Raw genomic sequence first — 22,942 nt, forward strand, 5'->3', positions numbered from 1 at the left:
CCCCAAGCTTGGTGCGATACGTGAGAATTGAGATTTTGCTTATATTGTGTAGATTCGCGGGCCTTTTCCAGCATGAGTGTTAGCTAGAGATATCATTAGGTACGTAGCACTTGAATAATTATATATTAGTCATTTGGTGTATATTGAATTAATGAATTATATTAAGGTGTTAATAGCCTGTTATGGACTGCTATCTTTTCTAATGAAAAGTACCATCTTCAATCTTTAAATTTGCCATATTTAGGTATTCACGTGAGATATGTCGATAATAAGAATACGTTGTGTATATGACCTTTTATCCTATTATAGCAAACGTGCCATTGCGTTGCAACATAACCCAATACATGTTGTAATCAGACTCTGTATTATTTTTCAAGGCGAGATGTTCTAACTCGTATGAGCAAGGTCATGACTCCGGGTTACATACGAGATATGGTAGACGTGATCCAGTACGTCTTGGTATCGGACTCCACATTGATTATTGCAGACACGAGTTGTTCTAACTCATATGAACATAGATCATGAGTCTGTGACACATACCAAACATGGAGGGTATGAGACCGGACCGGACCGGCGATTGGACCGCTAAAAGACTGAACCAGAGTCTAAACCGGTCCGGTCACTTAAAAGACTGCATGTGCAGTCGAACCGAAAAAACCGGTTAGGCCAGCCAATTTTAACTGAACCGGTGAACCGGACGGTTTTCATACGAACCGTCCGGCTCGTGGCTGGCGCTGTGTGCAGACTGCATGCAGCGTGCTGCTGAGTCTGGCTGGTCACTGATAGCATGCGCCTGGGCTGCCAGCCTGTGGACATGGGCCCCGTGGGCTACTGGTGCTGAAGTCCACTCGGCTTAGATGTTGCATGCGATTGATTTTTGGTGACGCTAACATGAGCTGATGAGTTAATGTTCCACTAAAAAAATAACATGAGCTGATGTCATCGCTGACTTTTTAATTTCGTAATTTCATAATTTTTCATATGAGCTCTAAATTTGATAAATAACATATTTCTTTTGACTATTTCAACAAGCTCTTCGTAATCGTATACTTCATTTTATCATTTAAAATTATTTTGGAATGGTGAATATTTAAATTACTATTTAAGACCTTTTTTACCAATTTGTAAGTGCTCCATACATTATATTTTCATATGAATTTTTTACATATCTTGTCAAACAACTTTAGAGCACCAAAACTTGTAAAACTTGTTAAATTAAGACCTAGCTTACTACGATGCATTATGAAATGTTGTCGCTTTATTATCTTTTGGCGATTGATTGCTTGAGTGAAGAACTGCCAACAAACAAATGCTAATTTTAGAGTACCTATTGTGCACTTGTGGCTAAATTAGTTGGAAGCTTGTTAGATAATTGTATTTTTTATCATCTTATTTGTATGTGTGATCAACTGTATATTGCTAATTATTTGTTGTATGTCATTATATTATACCGGTTTGAAGTATTTGCGGACGGTCCAATTCATCCGGTCCAAAACTATCGAACCGGCGGTTCAACCGGTTCTTAACGGTTGGACCAGTGAACCGGTGGCCTCGTCGATTCGATGTCCGGTCCGGTCCTAATAACTATGGTATGGATACAGTTTGGGATGATACAAAAGAGCGGGGCAAAAGAAACTTTTCACTGTCTGGGTAGTCAGCAGTAGGTGCAAAAAAAATAGGGTAAAATTTTGACTCCTTGATATTAGTTATATAGATTAGTTATGTCCGCTAGGTATCATGTTATTTGAGGAACGGAAATCGTCGAGACGGGTACACTGTATAGCGAAGTTCCATCTACGTTTTCCACCACGAACACGCGTCCTCTGGTTGCGACAGGCTACATTTCTTTGATCACTTTCAGAAAGTCAGGAATTCGTAGAAGTTTCGTGAAGGATATATCAGACACTTCGCCTACAGTAGAGAGAGAGAGAGAGAGAAAATGTTGAGCAGCTATGGTCAGTGGTCACGGTCCAACAGTGCGACGCACGAATGGTATAAGGCCCGGTCACAGTCCACCGCGACGCTAAGGCGTGCGGGCGAAGCACAGTTCAACAAGCGCTTCAAGTAGGTTTCTTCCTTGGGGACGTCATGCCCAGGTCGACCTTATCGTACAGTAGATTCGTAGTCAGCTGCCGTTCTTCTGCGGATGGCGGACAGAGACATGCGCCCGCCCAGCGAAACTACGCCAATAGCCCAATATCCAGTTGTTGTGCCTTGAATGATGGGTTCTCTTGAGAGACTGGGCCTTCAATGATGTCTGGTGGGCTCGAGGGGGTTAGGGCTTGAATCTTGTCTGGTGGGTTCGCAAAAAGGCCCGCGAAAGGAATGCAAATACTACGTGAACAAGCGTACTGTACGTCAGTTCATGGTGGTGGTTTTAAGTTTTACTCCATTCTGGTTTTTCGACGGTTTGAACTCTCGGCCTGTTCGCTGGTTGGTTTCTGTGCTGGTTTGGGCTGGCTGGTGCTGGTTTATTGTGAGAGGAAAACACTGTTGACTGACTGATTTGGGCTGGCTGAAACCAACAAGCGAACAGACTGTCTAACTAAATTTATATAAAAAATTATAAATATTTATGATATAAAGTAAGTATTATTAGATTAGTTATAGAATATATTTTTATAATAAATTTATTTAGAGACGTAAATATTAATAATATTTGCTATAAACTTGATCGTTTGTTTGACCGACACGTACACATGTTCCGTAATTACGTTCTTTTACAGTAGCGGGCACCACGGGCACCGGCACGCGTAGGCGCTACAGTGCGAAGGACCCACCGATCAGGCGTGAGCGTGACCCGCGCACGCGCTTCGGAAGCAGACCTGAAATCAGTGAGCAAGCAGGAGGCCTGGGCCCGGGTATCAGTAGTCACGTCACGGGGGCAGCCGCGCAGAAGCCTCATGATTCATGGGCATGCACATACTCCGCCGCAATAATGCGTCGCTGGATCACACCACACTTCGTACACAGAAATCACGGCGCCCACACGTCGCGTCAAGGAAAGCACGCACGCAGTGCTGGGCGGCGGCTTGCTCTCTCGCTCGGGCCGGACCGGATAATTCTCTCTCGGCTCTCGACCTCGTTGTTTGGGCCGCCGCCCGGCCGGGAGCGACTGAGCGAGCGTACGTACGTGTTCGTCCAGGGAGACAACAAAAGCAGAAAGCACGCTCTGATGGTCACTGGACGGATGCATGGGATGATCCACCGGCCGGTCCGGCCGAGTATGGAACAGCTTGATTTTGGCACGTTTCGGACTAGACTGCATGGCAGGTTGGACATGTACACCATTGCAATAACTAGGAGCACATGGAGTATATGTTATATTCCAAGAGCATCTGAACAGATTATCTATTAATTCCTCATCTCCTAATAAAAGTATATATATAGATGATCTTTTATTATTATTGGTGATCGTAGCTTTTTCTTCGCTTCCTCCAACAGATTACCAATATCTTTTAAATTAGATATGGAAGAGAGGGGTGGATTTTGAGTAATTATTTAAAACTTATAGATATTATTAGAGATATGATGAGTAGTATGTTGGAACAACCACGATCCCTTATATTGCGTTTAATTGGTATTGTGGATGGGAGTAATTATCAGAGATGCTCTAAGCAGATCAAGGCAAGAATAACACCTACTTCTAAGTCTACCCCATCCGTAATTGGTTCGGGATAAGAAAAACATCCAAACACATGCAACCACAATATTGAAAAATGTTAGCTTGTCATGATTAAGTACAAAATCTTTCTCCTTTTTTTAAGACCTATACTTAGTATCAAACAACATTGATAAGAAAGTAAAATTCTACTTTGTATACATGGTTAGATTACAAATTAAAGACACAAGAGAAATAGCCCAAAAATGTGTCTCTTATTTCTCAAGACATTAATTATTCGCAAGCAAGGGGCCAAGAAAATGTTTTTGAACTCAAAGACTCTACCTAGATATTGGAATAATTAAAATAACATCTATCTTGTAGGATCAAAGAATTATGCCATCAAGAACCACCCTGTTTTTTACAAACCTTGAACACTATTTTCCTTTTCCTAGCCTCCTAACATAAAAAACCAAATGAGATGGTGTGCTTGTGTTGCTTGCCCAATGAATTTTTGAAGTGGAAAATACTTTGTGAGCGTAGGGTGGGGGAGTACTCACCCTCGCTTTTATAGATAATTTATGTACTACTGAACTAAACAGTATAGTTCATTGGTGGATTTATTAGTTAAAACTTTCCATTTCAATGTTGATTTCTGAAGGGAACAGTGCATAGATCTAATCATGTTATTATTTTGCAAGTCATTTTTTGATTGACATAGGGAAACATAATTGTTATTCCTAAGTTAGTCTTCAAATTGTACATTTCCAAAAGAAGTCTTAACTAGTCTTAAACAATATAGTCCATTTGTGAATTTAATTTGATTTTCCTTCTGAGTTTCGTTCTCAAGGGGATAGCGCATCGTCAACCAAACAAGTCAATAAATTAATTACCTAGGTTATTATTTTGCAATCTCCTTTTTCCATTTAGAAATATGGGATTTGCTAAAATTCAGGTGCTTGTTTTTTAACTTCCTTTCAAGCGACGGTTATTGCATATGTTTTGTACTAAAATTGCACTTTTGGTTCATTGCAATTTCTGTAGCCACAATCTGCAATTTTTGGTTCCGAGAATAAAAAACCCATTAAACAAAACCATGGACCCGAAAAAAATCTAAATTGTGTTGGCACAAAGACAATTAACAAGTTACAATTATTTTTATAGTCAGAGAAGGATACAAAAATTGATATGTTATGACACAAAGACAAGTAACAAATCACAAAGTAATAATTTACTTATACTAGTTGGTGGAATAAGAGTGTTGCCTGAACTTATCTTAAAATTCAGGCACCTAAAATATAGGAGAAGTGTAGAAGTATTGTGCCTATTAATATGTTGACTACTATTTTGAATTGTCCGGACGTACAATAGTGACTGTGCAAGTTGACCACTACATTAATTTACCGCAAATCAATGCAATATAACCGCAAACGTTGAAAGAAATCACATAGTAGTAGTACATGGAAAAGGAGAAAGGAACATATATATGGCACTGTTGCCAGATTTACCAGATGCCGAACTAGTTCTCCATGGTAAAAACATGTTCTTGAACAGACTCAAACATGGGATTGGAGGAGGCACAACGACTTCTCTACAGGCGAATTGAAGAGGTCCAGGAACAAAAAAAAAAAAAAAAAAGGAGAGAGAGAGAGAGAACATGAAATGAAAGGGATTGAAATAGAGGAGACAATGAAGTCTGTACCTATAGGATCATCAGTGGCCTAGGTGCTCTAACTTGATTCTCCATTTCTACCCCCACACTGGAAAGTATTCTAGTTAACGACACGCGATACTGAGATCAAGATCTGAGACGAAACCCTAGAATGCAGCACAAGGGCGATAGCCACTGCGTGCCAGATTCAGAACATGCCTGCCTAACCAGCTAGAATGGAGTGATGCCCATGTTGGCTGCTGCAGCCGCCGCCGCAGCGGCGCCGTAGAGACCATCTTTGAGAAGTATGTCTTCAGCGCCATCCTGTATATCACAGCTCAGGAAACAGCTAAAATTAAGATGCATGCGCGCTTAAAAAGTAGTACAAAACTTTGAATTATAAAACTCAAAAGAAGCATATGGCAATATAGTGTTGGTGCTGGATGCTCTGAATTCTGTCAAAGTGTCAAGTGAGGATTCAAGGCATACGAATCTACACCAAGTTATTAGGGTTTCAAATTTCAATGTCAGCTTTGATACCTGAGTCTTGAAGGTCTTCTTGAGGCCCTGGTCCGGCATGAGGCCGAAGTGGATGTGTGGGAAATGGGCCCACTGATAATAAACACAAATGAGAGGAAGACAATGCAAAGTCAGGTTCGCATTAGTAGAGAGTACTTCAAAGCAAATACTGAAAACGAACACTAGCTGTATGCTTTGGCTGTGCCGGTGGGGCAGCAAGCTAGCTAATAGCTAAAAGCTCCCAGTGTGGCACAGAGCCACAAGCCCACACCCAGGCACAAGCAGCCAGCACCAGACACAAGCTGTCGCTGTGTCCATGCTGACATTGTAAAGTGATGGGTCAAATCACAAGACACGCAGACAGCAAGCTAGCCACGAGTATAGTTGTTACTGCTGTGCGTCTGGGGAGGAAGAAGAAAGTTTACATTCTTTGCGGCTGCGCTGAACGCCTCCCGGTGTGTGATGTCCGGGTTGCCGGCCTTGATGCGCTGGATCTCGTCCCTGCAGTGCACGCAGCCAGCAGCACACATTTACTAGCTAGAAGAAGATAGATGAGCATGCAGGATACGGTGGCGCATAGAGATAACTGGTAAAGGGAAAATGCATGCATTTTGTATGCAGAGGGAAAAAATCTTACTTGATGAACCGGTTGTATGCCGACGGGACTCTCTGCCGCTTCTCCGGAGCTGCAAAGTCAGATTTGTAGGGTTAGTTAGATTTGAGTCAGCACAGCATGCACATCCGTAGGAAACATGGCCGGATGGGTACGCTTATCTAGAGCTAGCAGCAACTACTCCACTATGCATGCCGACTGTTTGCAACTGAAGAGCGATGGATATGGGCAACCCTCTGCCTACAACAAGACATGATTCTATGTCTCGCTAGGCTATCCATCGACCCCGATAAGGTCCTATTTTTAAATAGAGTAACCCCCTATGTTCCATGGACACGGTAAAAAATGTTCATGTAATTTAACCTTAGCTTGTGTATATGTATTTTAACACTGCACGCAATAAGAAGGGGTTGTCGTCCATCCAGTTTTAAGCACAAATCAAACTGTTATTGTTATTCCAGCAGACTGCACGAACACGGTGATCTGCGGTCTGCGTTCCCCTACTCAATGCAAAAAACTGTAAAACAACAACAAAATGTACGGGAAACTTTGGGCGGTGTTTGTGCTCCCAGTAACAAACAGTGCGTTGCATGGCTTTCCCGAGTTCACCCCGTCCACATCACGCTGCTTGCTTTGAGTCTTTGATTAGTGTAGTGATAAATACCCTTGGTTCGGAAAAGTAATGCAGAAGAAGTACAATAACAGAAAGAACAAGAAGTCCTTACGCCTGTTCACCGACGGGGCTGTGGTCTTGGGCAGTTCGGGCTCCTGCTGCACAGGCTTGGCTGCCGGCATCGGCGCGGCCGGCAGGTTGCTGGCGCAGCTGCTGTTGCTGCGGCCCGTCATGGTGCTGCTCAGGTTGGCGCTCGCCTGCTCCATCAGGAGGCTCGGCGCCTGCAGCGCCAACTCGTCCTGCGCAGCCGCAAACAAGCAAGTTACACACACAACACACTCACTGATCTCAGTGGTCTGAGGCTGGCTCTGATGAGCGCGCTAGCTGCAAACTTTTGAGTACTAGATAAAAGCTAACTAGGGACGACGAAACGTCGAAACTTAACATGCACTAGTAGCAGGCTAAAGTGTTAAACTGATACGAACGAGTTGGATGGGTTTCGACCATACCAAAAGGCCATGCGGGGATGTGGGGGAGAGCAAGGAGTGACCGAAGTTGAGATGGTTGGCCGGCGTCGCGGCTGGCGGGAGCAGGAGGCCGCGGAGGTTGACGGAGAGTAGGTTGGCGCAGTGGCCGCAGCGCACCGTCACCGTCTTGAACAGGCTGCTGCAAGGCACGCCGACCTATATAGAGATGAATCAATCAACACACAGAATGGAAATGCGTAATAACAAACCGTCAAGAAAGAAGCTGAACAAAGAAAGAAGAAGCCGGCAGGCCGCAAACACAAACAAAGCAGCTGCGTGCTAGTTAGAACTAGAAGAAGTGGAAGACTGGAAGCACGCGGTGTGTGTGTCAGTAGGTGGGGGTGGGGCGCTCGATCTCGCTCGGCGCCACCGCACGTACGGCGAGGATGGTGTCGCAGCAGTTGCAGTGCACGTAGCAGAGCTGCTCGGTGGGGGACGGCGCGAGGTGGTCCAGCGGGAAGGCGGCCGACGACGAGGACGAGGACGACATCATGATATGATCTCGAAGTAAGACCGAAATGTGGCAGCAAGCAGCTCCCACCACCTCCACCTGAGGCGCTGACGCTGTCGAGATCGATCGATCCGACGAGCGAGGGGTCGTCGTCGGACTACTGCTGGGCGCCTCCTTGCTCGATCGATCCGGCTAGCTAGGGCAAGCAAGGAACGGATATATAGCAGAAGAGCGCGCGTGCTGAGAGATCGGAGGAGGAAGGAGGCTAGCTGGGGGGGGGGGGGGGGGGGGGGAGTCCGAAAGGGGAATTTTATACGACTACTAGGAGAGGGACGGGGCAGGAGCCAGAGATATCCTTTTGGTCCCCTTTGATTTGATGAGTGTGATTTGATGGCTAGCTAGCTGCCTGGCCGGGCTGTGGCTAACTTGCGATTTGATGGACCTGCCCGATTCGAGAAAGCCTCGGATCTGTCGTTGTTCCTGATTTGAAAGCCGATAGATCGAAGCACGCAGCAACAACCAACCCAAGCAAGGTTTCTCTTGCTTGCTCCTACTTCTCCTACTACTGCATGTGGATCTTGCCGCGAGCGGCGAGGGAAAGGCAGGCAGGCAGGGACGCGCAGGGAGGAGGAGGAGCAGGAGGCGACGGCATGGGGTGTGGACCGCGGCCGGACAGTGTGGTGGATATATGGCCCTGGACAAAGGGAAAAGCGAGCAGGAAAGCGAGCGAGAGCCGTTGGTATATGTGACCGACTGACGGGCGGCAAAGCAACACACGCCAAGCGCTACCTCCGCCTCGCCTGTACGTCTCCGGCGCACTGCCACCGGCCGGTCGGCATCTCGAGACTGCAAAAAGCGGGATGAGTGGTGGGGATCGCCCGGGCCCCGGGCCCAACTGTGCCACGATGCGCGCGGTCTCCCTCCCGGCCCTCTAGCCCCCTGTGCCCCTGCCCGGTGCCCGGCCGCGCGCGCGATCCATCCATCGGCCGCCCGCCGGGCGACGGCACGCAAGGTCGTGCGTGCATCCATGCGTCGTGCTGTACGTGACTCGTGTGCGTGCGCGGGATATACGGAGCAAAGCGACGGCCCGGCCGGCGCACCGGAGTACGTGTGTCGTGGTACGTGCGCGCGCGAGTCAACACGTAGACGTGTGGGAGCGGATCGATCGAGCGGCCGATCTGACCGGCGCGAGAAGGGCTGGTGTTTCGCATAACCGGGAGCGTTTTCGCGAGACAAAAGCCTGACCGTGGTCTGGCTCGATTTTCCTGGGCATGCATGGTACGGTACGGTGGAACCCAGGCTTAAATGGGGCCGAGAGACCAGGTACTTCGCCTAGCTATACGTAAAGGTAGTGACCTAGCTTCCTCCTTTGTATACGTAGTATGTGTATAGACTGTAGCCCGTCTCTCCGAGACATTACGGCTGACGATGGTATTACGACCGGCCGGTGCAAAATTTGGTCTAAAAAACAACTCAATTGGGAATCCTATCTGCCCATCTCTTTTCCCCGTCATGAATCATGTTGTCGTTTGAAATTCTGTGGGATATATGCTTGCATATTAAGTCTCTTTTTTAGAAAATGGAAAAGACTTTTCGCTTCTGTCTCCGTACACTATAGATACCACGTGTACATTATCACATAGGTTCAACGGCATTGCCGACGAGTCAGGAAAAACAAAAAAAAATGCAAAATTTATGCATGACAATGCATGATATTAAGTCTATACATTCTCTCTCCTTATTATATATTTTGGATTTTTCTTGATTATTATGTAGGGCCAACTCATGCACTACTACAAAAACGTTTTTTTAGCAGTGGGGGCTTTTTTTTATAGGGACGACTCCACTACCAACCGGCCCTACAGTGGGTGAACTCGACTGCCATGATTCCAGCCGTCCCTACAAATAGCACAGTAGGGGCGGCTGGTGATACGAGCGGCCCCTATAAATGGATCAATTTGTAGAGGCGGCTCACTCACCAGCAGCCCCCACTGTTCGATTTGTAGGGGCGGCTCAATTACGCCTCTATTGTTCAATTTGTAGGGGCAGCTCAATCACTGGCCGTCCCTACAAATATCCGTTGTATAAATGGCTGTAGCCCCTTTCTTCCTCCTCGGATCACCCACTCCAGCCCCCTACAACTAGTCTTTCTCCCTTATACTAACTTCAAATGTGATGATTTTTTCTCTAAAATTTTCTAAAATCATGTCCTATCAAGTTACTGTGTTGATTTGGTCATTCTTTTTATTTGACAAAGTTTGAGCAATTCAAATTTTCAAATTTTAAAAAATGACAAGTTATAACGAGATTTTCAACCATTAAATGATTTCAGTTGAAAAAATGATGAATACCAAAGTTGTATAACTCATCAAGATCTACAACTTTTATTTTGATTATTTCTTCATCTGACAAAGTGATAGTAAACATTGTTTACAAATCAACATGTCTCTCGTATAGTTCATGAAACTATGAGTCATACGTAAATTTGTGAACAATATTTACTGATACTTTGTCACATGAAGAAATGACTAAAATAAAAGTTGTAGGTAGTGATGAGTTCAACAACTTTTATGTTCACGACTTTTATAGTTGAAATCATTTAAGGTTTCAAAATCTTGTTTGAAGTTACCATTTATTGAAATTCAAAATTTCAACTATTCAAATTTGGTCAAATGAAAAGATGACCAAAATAAAAGTTGTAGATAGTGATGTGTTCAACAACTTCTATGTTCATGACTTTCTTATTTGAAATAATTTAAGGTTTCAAAATCTTATTTGAAGTTGACATTTATTGAAATTCAAGATTTGAACTGTTCAAATTTGGTCAAATAAAAATATGACCAAAATATAAGTTGTACATGTTGACGAGTTCTACAACTTTGCTATTCATGAGTTTTATAGCTGAAATCATTTAATGGCTAAAAATCAGGTTTGAAGTTGTTATTTTCTGAAATTCAAAATTTGAATTGTACAAAATTAGTGACAAAGATAGATGGCCATACTAAAATGATATAGCATGATTTTAGAAAATTTTAGAAAAAAAAACCATCACATTTGGAGTTAGTATGAGAAAGAAAAACTAGTTACAAGTTTCAGCCACAAATTAAAAAGAGAAATCACACTTGTTCATCATTAATCATCATGAACCGTTGTGATTTTTCTTTTTAATCTCTGGATAAAATTTGTAACTAGTCTTTCTCCCTTATACTAACTTCAAATGTGATGATTTGTTTCCTAAAATTTTCTAAAATCATGCCCTACCAAGTTACTATGTTGATTTGGTCATTCTTTCCATTTGACAAAGTTTGAGCAATTCAAATTTTAAAAAATGATAAGTTCTAACAAGATTTTCAACCATTAAATGATTTCAGCTGAAAAAGTGATGAATACCAAAGTTGTACAACTTAAAGATCTACAACTTTTATTTTAGTCATTTCTTCATTTGATAAAGTGATAGTAAACATTGTTCATAAATCAACATGTCTCTCGTATAGTTAATGAAACTATGAGTCATATGTGAATTTGTGAATAATGTTTACTGATACTTTGTCACATGAAGAAATGACCAAAATAAAAATTAGAGATAGTGATGAGTTCAACAACTTTTATGTTCACGACTTTTATAGTTAAAATTATTTAAGATTTTAAAATCTTGTTTGAAGTTGCTATTTATTGAAATTCAAAATTTCAACTATTCACATTTGGTCAAATGAAAAGATGACCAAAATAAAAGTTGTAGATAGTGATGTGTTCAACAACTTCTATGTTCGTGACTTTCTTATCTGAAATCATTTAAGGTTTCAAAATCTTATTTAAATTTGACATTTATTGAAATTAAAGATTTGAACTGTTCAAATTTGGTCAAATAAAAAGATGACCAAAATATAAGTTGAAGATCTTGACGAGTTATACAACTTTGGTATTCATCACCTTTACAGCTGAAATCATTTAATGGTTAAAAATCAGGTTTGAAGTTGTCATTTTCTGAAATTCAAAATTTAAATTATCCAAAATTAGTGACAAAGATAGATGACCAGACTAAAATGATAGAGCATGATTTTAGAAATTTTTAGGAGAAAAAACCATCACATTTGGGGTTAGTATGAGGGAGAAAAACTAGTTACAAGTTTTAGCCACAGATTAAAAAGAGAAATCACACTTGTTCATCATTGACCATCATGAACAGTTGTGATTTTTTTTTTAATCTCTGGGTAAAATTTGTAACTAGTCTTTCTCCCTCATACTAACTCCAAATGTGATGATTTTTCTTCCTAAATTTTTCTAAAATCATGCCCTATCAAGTTACTGTGTTGATTTGGTCATTCTTTTCATTTGACAAAGTTTGAGCAATTAAAATTTTAAAAAATAACAAGTTCTAACAAGATTTTCAACCATTAAACGATTTCAGCTGAAAAAGTGATGAATATCAAAGTTGTATAACTAATCAAGATCTATAACTTTTATTTTGGTCATTTCTTCATCTGACAAAGTGATAGTAAACATTGTTCATAAATAAACATGTCTCTCGTATAGTTCATGAAACTATGAGTCATATGTGAATTTATGAACAATGTTTACTGATACTTTGTCACATGAAGAAATGACCAAAATAAAAGTTATAGATAGTGATGAGTTCAACAACTTTTATGTTCACGACTTTTATAGTTGAAATCATTTAAGGTTTTAAAATCTTGTTTGAAGTTGCCATTTATTGAAATTCAAAATTTCAACTATTCAAATTTGGTCAAATAAAAAGATAACCAAAATAAAAATTGTAGATAGTGATGTGTTCAACAACTTCTATGTTCATGACTTTCTTATTTGAAACCATTTAAGGTTTCAAAATTTTATTTGAAGTTGATATTTATTGAAATTCAAGATTTGAACGGTTCAAATTTGATCAAATGAAAAGATGACCAAAATATAAGTTGTATATGTTGATGAGTTCTACAACTTTGGTATTCATGAGTTTTTCTGCTGAAATCATTTACTCTTTCAAAATATTGTTTGAAGTTAAAATTGTTTGAATTTCAAATTTTGAATCGTTCAAGCAAAGTCACATGACAAGATGACCAAAATAAAAGTTGTACATGTTGATGAGTTATACAACTTTTATGTTTACAAAATTTTCATTTTAGGTCATTTAATGTCCTAAAATTGTAGTTGAAGTTTTAAAATTTAAATTTTTAAGTTTTGATTTTTTTTGTTCTCTATATTGTTTTGACTATAATTGTTTTTATATATATTTGTGCATATATAGAATAATATAAAATATTATATACATTTACTTTATATTTTTATGATATAAAAATACTGAATTAATAATTTAATAAAATAGAAAATATTTGTAGGGGTGGCTAGATCAGGAACCGCCCCTACAAATGCATTTGTAGGGGCGGCTGGATCAGGAACCGCCCCTACAAATCATCTCGGGTATATAAGCACGGGCGCTCTAGTGCCAAAATTTCCTATGTGTTGGGCGCTGTCTTCTTCCTCCCGACGCCGTTAGGCTGCCCAATCTCCTCCCGACGTCGCTAGGGTTTTAGAGCCCGAGCACCTCGCTCCGCATCGCCAGCCCCACTGCCCTCCCCCACCTGGATTCAATCTCACTCTCCACCGTTGAGGGAGAGGCGAGGTCCCAGCCAGTAGATCGACGGCGACTCCCTTGCCCAAACCTCGATGGCCCCACAATCCTAGCCCTAGTGCCCCCGCTGCTCCCATCTCGATCGCTCCATCACCGCTGGAGATCACTCCGCGCCTGCATCAGCACCTTGCCACGTCGAACGCTGCCAGAGACTCCGTCGTGCCATGACTGCCCCCGCCCTTGCCGAACCGCTGCCGCAAGAGAGCGTCACCGCCCGGGGCAACAGGACGACATCGAAGCACCATGACTGCCCCAGCCCTCGACCGCCGACTACCCCTCTGCACCTTCGCACCCTCGTGGACGCCCTCGGTACTGGCTTGATCCGTCCCATCCTTTTGCAATCGTCGTTTATTGGAGCACTTCTAGGGCTCTGTGAATGCGGCTTGTGTGTGCAAATTAATCCATGTGGTGATGTGGATCGGCGTGTGTGTTGCCCCTATGAGCAGAATAAGTGCACATTAGTGTGCAGTCCAATATGAATTTCTTTGGTTCTTCCTAATCTCTGGGCTTTAACACTCCCTAGTGCCGCAACCAGCAGGACAGCCACCAGCTTAGCATGGTCATGAGGGAGCAGCCATAGCCCACAGACCAGCGATGTGTGGGCACGGGCAAAGCAATGTGTGGGCACGACTCAGATTGGCTAATATGTGGCTTTGCCAGTGATCTGCTTATGGCAACTATTTTTTGTTCTCTTGTTCATTCAGTGTTCCATTAGTTTTCATCTCAGAGCAAAATGTTGTCGTAGTTCCACAACACTTTATTGCCGCTATGGATATAGAAACACTAGATGGTTTACATGCTTAGTGCAATGTAGGAGAAGATAATCATTCCTCTTTATTTTTTTTATCATTACTAACATCCTATGCTGGGGAAAAATAGACCTTTGCTTTTATATTCAAAGGGCCCTTGTGGGCTTCTAGCTGGTTTAGTTTCTTTGTCAACCAATAAAAAGTTTGAAGGGATAGCTTGTTTGTGTATCTGTTAGCTTGTTTGTTAAGTACTTGCTTGGTACACGTGTTGTGTGCATCTCCATGAACTTTTAATTTCGTCCACTATTTCTTGAATTGCTGTGTATTCAAGCTAGGAATGTGCTGTGTATCTCTAGAGTAATGTTATGGTGAAACAACTTTTGCTACAGTTGCAACACGAGCAAGAGTTAGAACTGCTAAAAAGGCAAAAAGTTATCCATGCCGTGATTGCTCTTATAGCTTGGTCGCATCATCGAGGCATTTAGGACTTAGGAGACCTAACATGGGCTATCTGTTGCTTATACTTTTCCTGCTTTGCTCTGTTTACCCATTATGCTGGCTGCTTGTTTTGATAATGGGTGTTTCTTCTAGTCTTATTTGAAGCGTGCTGCCAAATTATTTTGCATGCTATGAATCCCTCATATTGTATCTTATCAGTTTATAGTTAATGCTCTAGGTTATTGTATTGACTGCCCGCTTACCGGATTTCTGGGGTATGTCCTGTTCTTGTAAGTTTAAGCCTTAAGCATTCACTTGTGAGTGTGAAGGCTGGAATGTTTTATTCCTTAATAAAAAAAGGAATGATTGTTAATTTATCACCCAATGGTAGAAATATCATGTGCTAGCATGTGGAGAGCTTTGCCTGAGATTAGGCTTGTGTGCCTAGCTTAACTGTCTCCTAGTTTAGAGTGGGCTTATATGAGAAATGAGTTATAGAAGCTCTCTAGGAAAAGCTAAGTACATAACCGATTTGTGATGGAAGATAATGATTAGTTACTTCCAAATGAAGCTTTACATTAGAACAAGTGTGCTGAGTCTAGTAACCAAAAAAAACATGTGCACATTGACATTTCCTTTCTTGACAAAGAACGTTAAGTACTGATACATTGATATGGCATGAGATATGAAGCAACCAGGAGAGAAGATTAGACTTAACTTTTGGTTAGGAAAAGAAGTAGGATGAAGACTCTAAAAGCTTCACTGACCACTAGAGTTTGGACAGTGTTATTATCTGGAAGCAAATTACCTGTCTAGAATTGGTATTCGATAATGAACTGCAAGCATATGTATTGAGGTCCTATATGCTACAGATAAATACAAAAAAAGTGGACCAATGTTGTACCTGATCAGTTTGTAATTTTAGTAATTTATTTCATTTTTCCATTTCAGTATGCATGGTACAAGGGTAATATGATTGTGCTTTTTTTGTCTGCTAAATAGCTATAATATACTTTAGGAGACTAATACTTCATAATCCATCATCTATCCTTAGAGTAAGCACATCACCCATTTTTGCAACTTTTCCAGAAATAGGATTCTGAATGCAGTTTGGACACTTTGTATATGTAGTGGGTGATAGAATATGTTCTCCATTCCTTGCCTGCAAATAATGATGCATCTATAAGCTGCGGAATGTCAGATGCAAGAGTGCTTTTTTCAGACAGTTACTTGTCATTTTTATTGGGTTTATTTCTGGCATCAGACTGTTGTTTAATTTGCCTTCTTCAAACTGTAGATCACTTTCTGCACTCTTTACCAAAGCCAAAGAAATGGAACAAGTGCTTTGCTGTCTCTCAGGATACATGTCCTCTCTCACTTTTACTTAAATAAAAATAGTAAGCACTTAGTTCACATTCCAGATATTTCACTCATTGCAATAGTCGCAACATGATCTGGTATAAAACTATCCACCAAGTATATAAGCTTTGCTTGGCAAGGTTACAACTCTAAGCTCTATCCAGACACCATCACGTGCCTCAGCTCTATGCTCTGCCAAACATGCTCTACAACATGAAGCAAAACCAATAACTAAATGTCTGAAACTCTGAATAACTTGTGGACTTTCATTTTTTATGACCTGCCTCTATGATCACATCTTTGATGTCAGCTATGAAAATGTCACGTCCTCTGAAATTGTATTCTTTAATTAGTTTAGCACTTGTAGCTCTATGCCACCCTGTGTGTTAGTACTTAGTAGATCAGTAAATAGTATGCATTGTTTGCCTTCTAAAATGGTGCACTGTCACATTCACACAATTGAATCAGTAGTATCTCATCAGTCATGGCCCTTGAGAGCAGACTAGATGCACAATCCATGCTAGTCTGGGTGTACCATAAAATTTGGCATATATACTTTGGGCTTAAGCATTATAAACCAAAATATGATTAATGGTCTCCCAGTCAGTTTAGTTTATCTTTGTGCTCTTTTTGTAATGACCAACAAAAACATCCTAATCTTCTGTTGGGGGAATAGCCATATTTTTAAAGATATGTTCCAGTCTTCCAGAGCCAGAACAAACTAGCTATTTGGCTTTAGGAGTTGGCTTGGTCCAAAACAGTTGAAACTAGATTGCCACTTTAATTGACTTCTTTTGTAAAGCTGAGGAAAAACCGTGGAACATCTTTTTTCCCTGGAGCTCATGTTGATATATTGTTTTTAGTCATTACAGTAGATATGTTGAAAAAAATTAAGCTGAGATTGTATTGCTGTGTGATTCTTTTGCAACTGCTAACTTGACTATTTTCTTTATGCATATAAAAATTTAAAATGCTGGCAATGGAATCCATGTTTTCTTCATCTTGATCCTACTGATATGCTTTACCCCTAGTAGCTTGGAATTAATCCTCTTGTTTAATTTCTAGCTTGCTGCTGATCTACCAGCTGCGTGCTTGGGGGCATAGGACCAGTGGGCTACTGCTGTTTTTTGGCTATTTTTGCCATCAACTGCTGGTCTATGTTTGCTAAGCAGCTGTTGCTTTTTTTGCCAAATCTCCCATCTCCTCTCCTCTCCTTTATTTTGCCGATGATGAAATTGTCCAAGTCCACACACTATATGAAATATGAGCTGATGATCAAGAACTTGTGAGGACCTTGGCATCATCAGCAGTCGCCCCTATATTACCTTCTCCTCTCTTCTCTATTATGATGCCTTGATGCTCCAAGTTCATGATCAAATGATGATTGACATGTTTCTGAGGCCTCTACTACTGCTACTACTCAATTTTTTTTTATATTGTTGTTTTATAGGAATACTTTGGTTTATAGACCTTTTTGATTTCTTATACCTTCTCGCGTACCTAAAGCACACTTTGTTGCATCTATTAGAACAAAGCGCAAAATAATGTCACGGACACCAAACAGTGCAGCCCAATGCCCCGAGCATGATGAGCAGCCAACCTATGAGGAGCAAGCACTAGAGGATCAGCTTACTCAGGAGCAGTTCGATAACGAGTTAGAAAAGGATCTAGAAGTAATGCTTATTTAGGAGCAGTGTGACGAGGAGGAAGGGGAGCAGAAGGAAGAGTAGAAGAGGCCGCTGAAGGTGAAGAAGAAGAGGATGATGATGATGAGGACTCAGAAGAGGCATATGTAAGTCCCGAGGATCCCTTCCCACGTGAAGCCAGAAGGAGACCAACAGAGGAAGATTTGGACAAGGATTTTGACCCGAACGAGGAGGTAGGGATAAAGCCTTATCTTGTAAATTTTGCTAAAGCTTTGGCTGTGTTACCTCTGCTAACACTTTGACCTGTCGTATATACAGGTCCCTCCAGAAACTTAGAAAAGACGACGTCGATGTCCGCGACATCTCGCCGAACAAGATGAAGTAGAGGAAAGGAGAGCAGAGGCAACAGCCACAGAGACAAACATTAAGGCCTCTGCTCCATAACCTCAAGACACAACCATGAACATGACTACCAAGCCAAAGAGAAAACGAGGGGATAGAATAAGCAAACCAGTATCCAGATAAGGCATGCTATGTGATAACAGAGGTCAGGCCAGTAAGGGAGATCCTTGAGCCGAAGGAATTCAAAGGACGATTCTGTAATACGATCGGGGCCTTAGTAAGAGATAAATTGAACCCAGCAATCCCTAACTAGAAAGAGGTACTAGAGAAGAAATGGGACGAATTATGGGATAAGCAGCTGAAGCTCAATTTTAGATTTCTAGAGGGTAAGCACGAACTGGTAAAAAATGCTTAACAATAAGTATATCCAAAAGGGGTCATTCCGACGTTGGAGGTCAGAGCTCAACAAGAAGTATATCCAAAAGGGGTTAACTCCCTTCAATGAGTTTGGCAACATAACTCCTAGTCAATCGGAGGAGCTCGTGGCTCAGAAGACTTCATAGGAGGCATTGGAGCTCAGTGCCCATAACACCGAGCTAGCGAAGAGGAACAAACACCACCATCATCTAGGCCCTGGTGGCTACTATGCCAAGGAAGAGCAGTTTAGGAAGATGGACGAAGAGGCCACAACTGCTAGGAATATCGATGTGAAGAATTTGAAGGTACGCTCAAAGAATTGGATATATACGAGGAGTACAGAATCATCCGGCGGTAATATTAAGTTTGATAAGCCAGAGACCTAAGAGGTAGTATCAAGGATACTGAAATATACTGAAGACAAGGAGAAGGGCTTATTCAATCCTTCTAGAGAGAGGGATGAGCTTAGCCTTGGCTTGGGAAATAAGGAGCACACATGCCGCACCAGAGGGCTAGGGAAAAGGATGACCTAGAAGCACAAATTTGAAGAGGACAGACACATGTACAAGAAACACAGCATAGACCAGGAGACTAATCTTGAGCTCCAAGTGAAGATTCTAGTTGTGAAGGCACTGGAGGAGCAAGGACTATCTATGGAGCTACAAACATTAATGACACCGCTAGGAGAACTAGCATTAGTTGGCAGCCCTCCGAAAGTTCCTAGCAACCAAGGTTCCACCATAGCCACAACCTCCGTCGATCGCATACGGGAACCAACTAGTTGCACCTTGGTGTTTCTCAGTGGCTGATAGAACATTGTGATGGAGGTGGCAATGGGTGTGGCACATCCTCCCGGTGGCTTACACCACAATAATAACATACCGCCGGACTACACTAGGGTCGAGGTGCATACCATGAAGCCCAAGTTCATGCAGTGGAGGATAGACTACGCAACTCCTGAGGGGCTGGTGTTACTCGGAGACGTAATGGGGCAGTTCATCCTTTAGCACAAATGGGACATTATATTGACTGCTTTGTCACCTCCCCATCTCCCAAATTTGGAGCAAGTTGTTGAGGACGGGGACATATTTTCACCATCTCGTGACCACCACATTCCTAAGATGCCACATTCTTCCTGGACTCCTAGTGAGCTTGTGACTGATAAGCCACGACCTTCTCCAGCTCATACCGAGCAAGTGCATAATGAGATGCCATAGTGTTCTCAACAAGCACAGTCGATACATGAATAATGAGTGCCTCCTGAAGAAAGTGATGCACAAGAAGATGAGGACGTGCCTAAATGGGAACTTCAAAAGAAGCATCCAATCACCATAAGACTAATTTATGTTCTGATGAAAGATGTCTCATCGGTGCACAAGGGGTATTCCCATGACTAGTTCAAGCCTGAGAACTAAGTTAAAAAAGTCCCATCACGGGCTTCTGAGGAGGCCATCACTAGCAAACTCCACCAAACTGCAAAGCAGTATCCAAATGTTGATGCCATCAAATGGTCAAAGAATTGCCCAAAAACATATGAAAGAGGCAAGCCCTTCCTACCAAACTGGGACATCCAGCGCCTACCACTTGGAATAAGAAGGTTCCATGATTGGTACTTGCATGTTCTCCTAATGAGCATAGACCTCGTACAATCATGCTTCCCCACTGGCACATTTAGAAGCCCAGCCGAGAAAATTATCTTTGACTTTAATGCCATGCAGACATGCTTCCACCTCAGAGCAATGAAAATGAATCTAATTCGCACGTGGTACCTGTAAGTCCTTGTCCTCCCGATATGATATGAATGTAATCTTTGAATTTTGTTGTAACTAACCCACACTGTGATTTGTAGAATGCAAGTGCACATTGTAAAACAAATGCCAAGTGTGAAAGCCAGGTATATAGACCCTCAAGCTATAGCACAAACAAATTTTAATTACCCTAGACAGTGGAAACTGGATGACAAAGAGCTAGCTACTGGAAAGACCCTTTGGGAGAAAGAGGACATCCGTGTGAAGAAACTAAGGCAAGAGTCCCTTAAGGTTTCGGCATACATGGCCCTAGCTTTTAAAAATCTCCAACAACACTCTACTATATGGCTACCATACAACTTCGAGTAAGTTCAACTCTATACTTAAAGCTTTGTTCGATATATTTTGTTCGATGCAAAAGAGCTTATCTAGTTCTATAATTAAATCCATGCAGCAACCACTGGATTTGTATAGGCGTCGATGTTGGGAGGAGCATGGCATAGGTCTTTGATTCAATAGATAGGGACCCAGTGACATACAAAGACTTCATATCGATTCTCAAGACGTATACATATTGACAATCCTTATTAGCTTTTATGTTTGTATACATACTTGTAATGTTCACTTTTGGATACTAACAAGTTATATTTGCTAAAATAATTTGAATAGGGCATTTAAGTTCTATGTCAATAAACATCAAGGAAGGCATGATCCAGTAAGGAAGGAAAGTCTGGCTATAAAAATACTATGTGCGGTAAGTGTAACTTACTTTAGTACTCCATTATATGGTTGTCAAAAGCATTACTTAACATTTCCATATGCAAAACACACAGTGCCCCAAACAGAAACCTAGGAGTGTACATTGTGTATACTATGTATGTTCTATGATGAGTAACACCAGTGCCTACCGAAGACACCCCTTAAGGATAAATTTGAACCTCTTCACCCGTAGTATAAAAACTTCGCACATGATATAAAATACTAAACCGAAACTTGTTCTCTTGTAGTGGAAAGAAGAGGAATAAATGAAAAGAGACCCATACAAGGATGGCCAACTCTTAGAGCTCGTTGGCGACCTTTACAACTTCATATTGGACTAGATTGTACACGTCAAAGGCACCTACCATAATCGAGAGTCTGACTTAGGTAGAAATCCTCAGTACCAACACCTTCGTGAGACTAAAAGTCTAGCTCTAGGTCATCAATAACACTGTGTATGAAATTTGACATTGGTCTTACCTTGTGGGAGCTTCGTCGAGCACCTCGCCGCGCCTCTAGGTCACTGCCATCGACCTGCACTGCCACCATCCACTGCGACACCTACACCGAGCACCATAGGCACCAAGGTGAACTCGTCGTGAGCGCATGAAGCCGTAGAGCCTCCTAGCAGTCCTACCTATCCACCCTAGTGCGAGAACACACAAGCTCACCATCGGTGAGGAGCGCCGTCGTGAGACAGAGATGAGAGAGAGTTGTTGCACCACTGTCGCCCCGTTCACCTAGTGCATCGTGTGCTGGACAGAGGGGAGGGAGAAGTGGAATGAATTAGACTTGTGAATTATGTCTATTTAATGATGGATATTCTTATGAATTGGACTTGTAATGGTAGTTTATTCTTGTGCTTGTGGTCAGATTTGAATTATATATGAACCGGTCATATTTGAATTATATATATATGTTCTAGTAAAGTGTACTGTAGGGGCGGTTCTACAAAATCGATTTGATTTTTTTGTAGGAAAATGTAATGTAGAGGCAGTTCTAGACTGAACCACCCCTACAAACTGGTATTTTAGGGGCGGCTGGTACTACAGCGGTCCCTACAAATCGATTTTGTAGAGGCGGCTGGTGTCCCCAACTGCCCCTACAAATAGATTTGTAGGAATGGTCAGGGAACCACCCCTACAAATGCATAATTTGTAGCCATGCTTTGGTAGGGGCGGTTGGCCAAACTGCCCCTACAAATCATCTAGAGCTGCCCCTACAAAAGGTTTATGTAGTAGTGATGATTACTCTTTGTGGCTTTAGATATATAGGTTGGTTTAATAACATTCTTGACTTTTCTCTAAGCATAAGTAATCCTACAACTAACTTGGTGATTTCCTTGTGCGCTGCTGTTAGTAAGTAATTCCAAATGATCTCTCTATGAAGGAAAGCACTATGTTATGATATCAAAACAATGACATGACCAAAAGTAAGCGCGCCATTATTAAATCAAGAGTACAATCCATGAGTGGATATGGTAGAGAGTGTCATCCCTCCTAGTCCTCCAACTCATAAGATGCTATTTTTGTGTCGTCAAATTTCAGGTGTTATTTATATAGTTCCATAGCTCAAAAAGTGCCACTTTCACCAGATCTGCTCCCTATGTTGGTGTGGCATGTTGAAAGCTCTAGTTTGGTTTTGGTGAATTGATGAAACCCTAAGTGCTAACCTAGTTTATTAAGTGATCATGAGATAGGTAGCACATTCCAAGTGGTGAAGCAAATGAAGATCATGACATGATGATGGCGGTGCTATGGTGATGATCAAGTGCTTGGACTTGAAAAGAAGAAAGAGAAAAACAAAAGGCTCAAGGCAAAGGTATAAATTATAGGAGCCATTTTGTTTTGGTGATCGAGACACTT

At 41.8% G+C, this 22,942-nt stretch overlaps 1 protein-coding gene across 1 annotated transcript; it reads right to left on the reverse strand.

Moving 5' to 3' along the window:
- Window positions 1–5,082: 5,082 nt before the first annotated feature.
- Window positions 5,083–8,260, reverse strand: LOC136463931 (protein YABBY 4-like). The gene is made up of 7 exons (XM_066462904.1): window positions 7,904–8,260; window positions 7,507–7,680; window positions 7,110–7,296; window positions 6,409–6,457; window positions 6,197–6,272; window positions 5,793–5,864; window positions 5,083–5,576 (listed from the first exon to the last, which is right to left on the reverse strand). The coding sequence occupies exons 1-7, from the start codon at window positions 8,015–8,017 to the stop codon at window positions 5,484–5,486; spliced, it is 765 nt and encodes a 254-aa protein (XP_066319001.1). The 5' UTR covers window positions 8,018–8,260; the 3' UTR covers window positions 5,083–5,483.
- Window positions 8,261–22,942: the final 14,682 nt, after the last annotated feature.

This window comes from Miscanthus floridulus, chromosome 7 (assembly GCF_019320115.1).
Source record: "Miscanthus floridulus cultivar M001 chromosome 7, ASM1932011v1, whole genome shotgun sequence".
NCBI classification, from domain to species: Eukaryota; Viridiplantae; Streptophyta; class Magnoliopsida; order Poales; family Poaceae; genus Miscanthus; species Miscanthus floridulus.

Excerpts from the sequence above, each read along its gene's own strand:
- LOC136463931 (XM_066462904.1), bottom strand. The coding sequence starts at position 8,017 with ATGATGTCGTCCTCGTCCTCGTCGTCGGCCGCCTTCCCGCTGGACCAC. Across the intron at positions 6,273-6,408 it reads GCATACAACCGGTTCATCAA|GGACGAGATCCAGCGCATCA; the intron begins GTAAGATTTTTT and ends CGTGCACTGCAG. Across the intron at positions 5,865-6,196 it reads TCAGCGCAGCCGCAAAGAAT|TGGGCCCATTTCCCACACAT; the intron begins GTAAACTTTCTT and ends GTTTATTATCAG.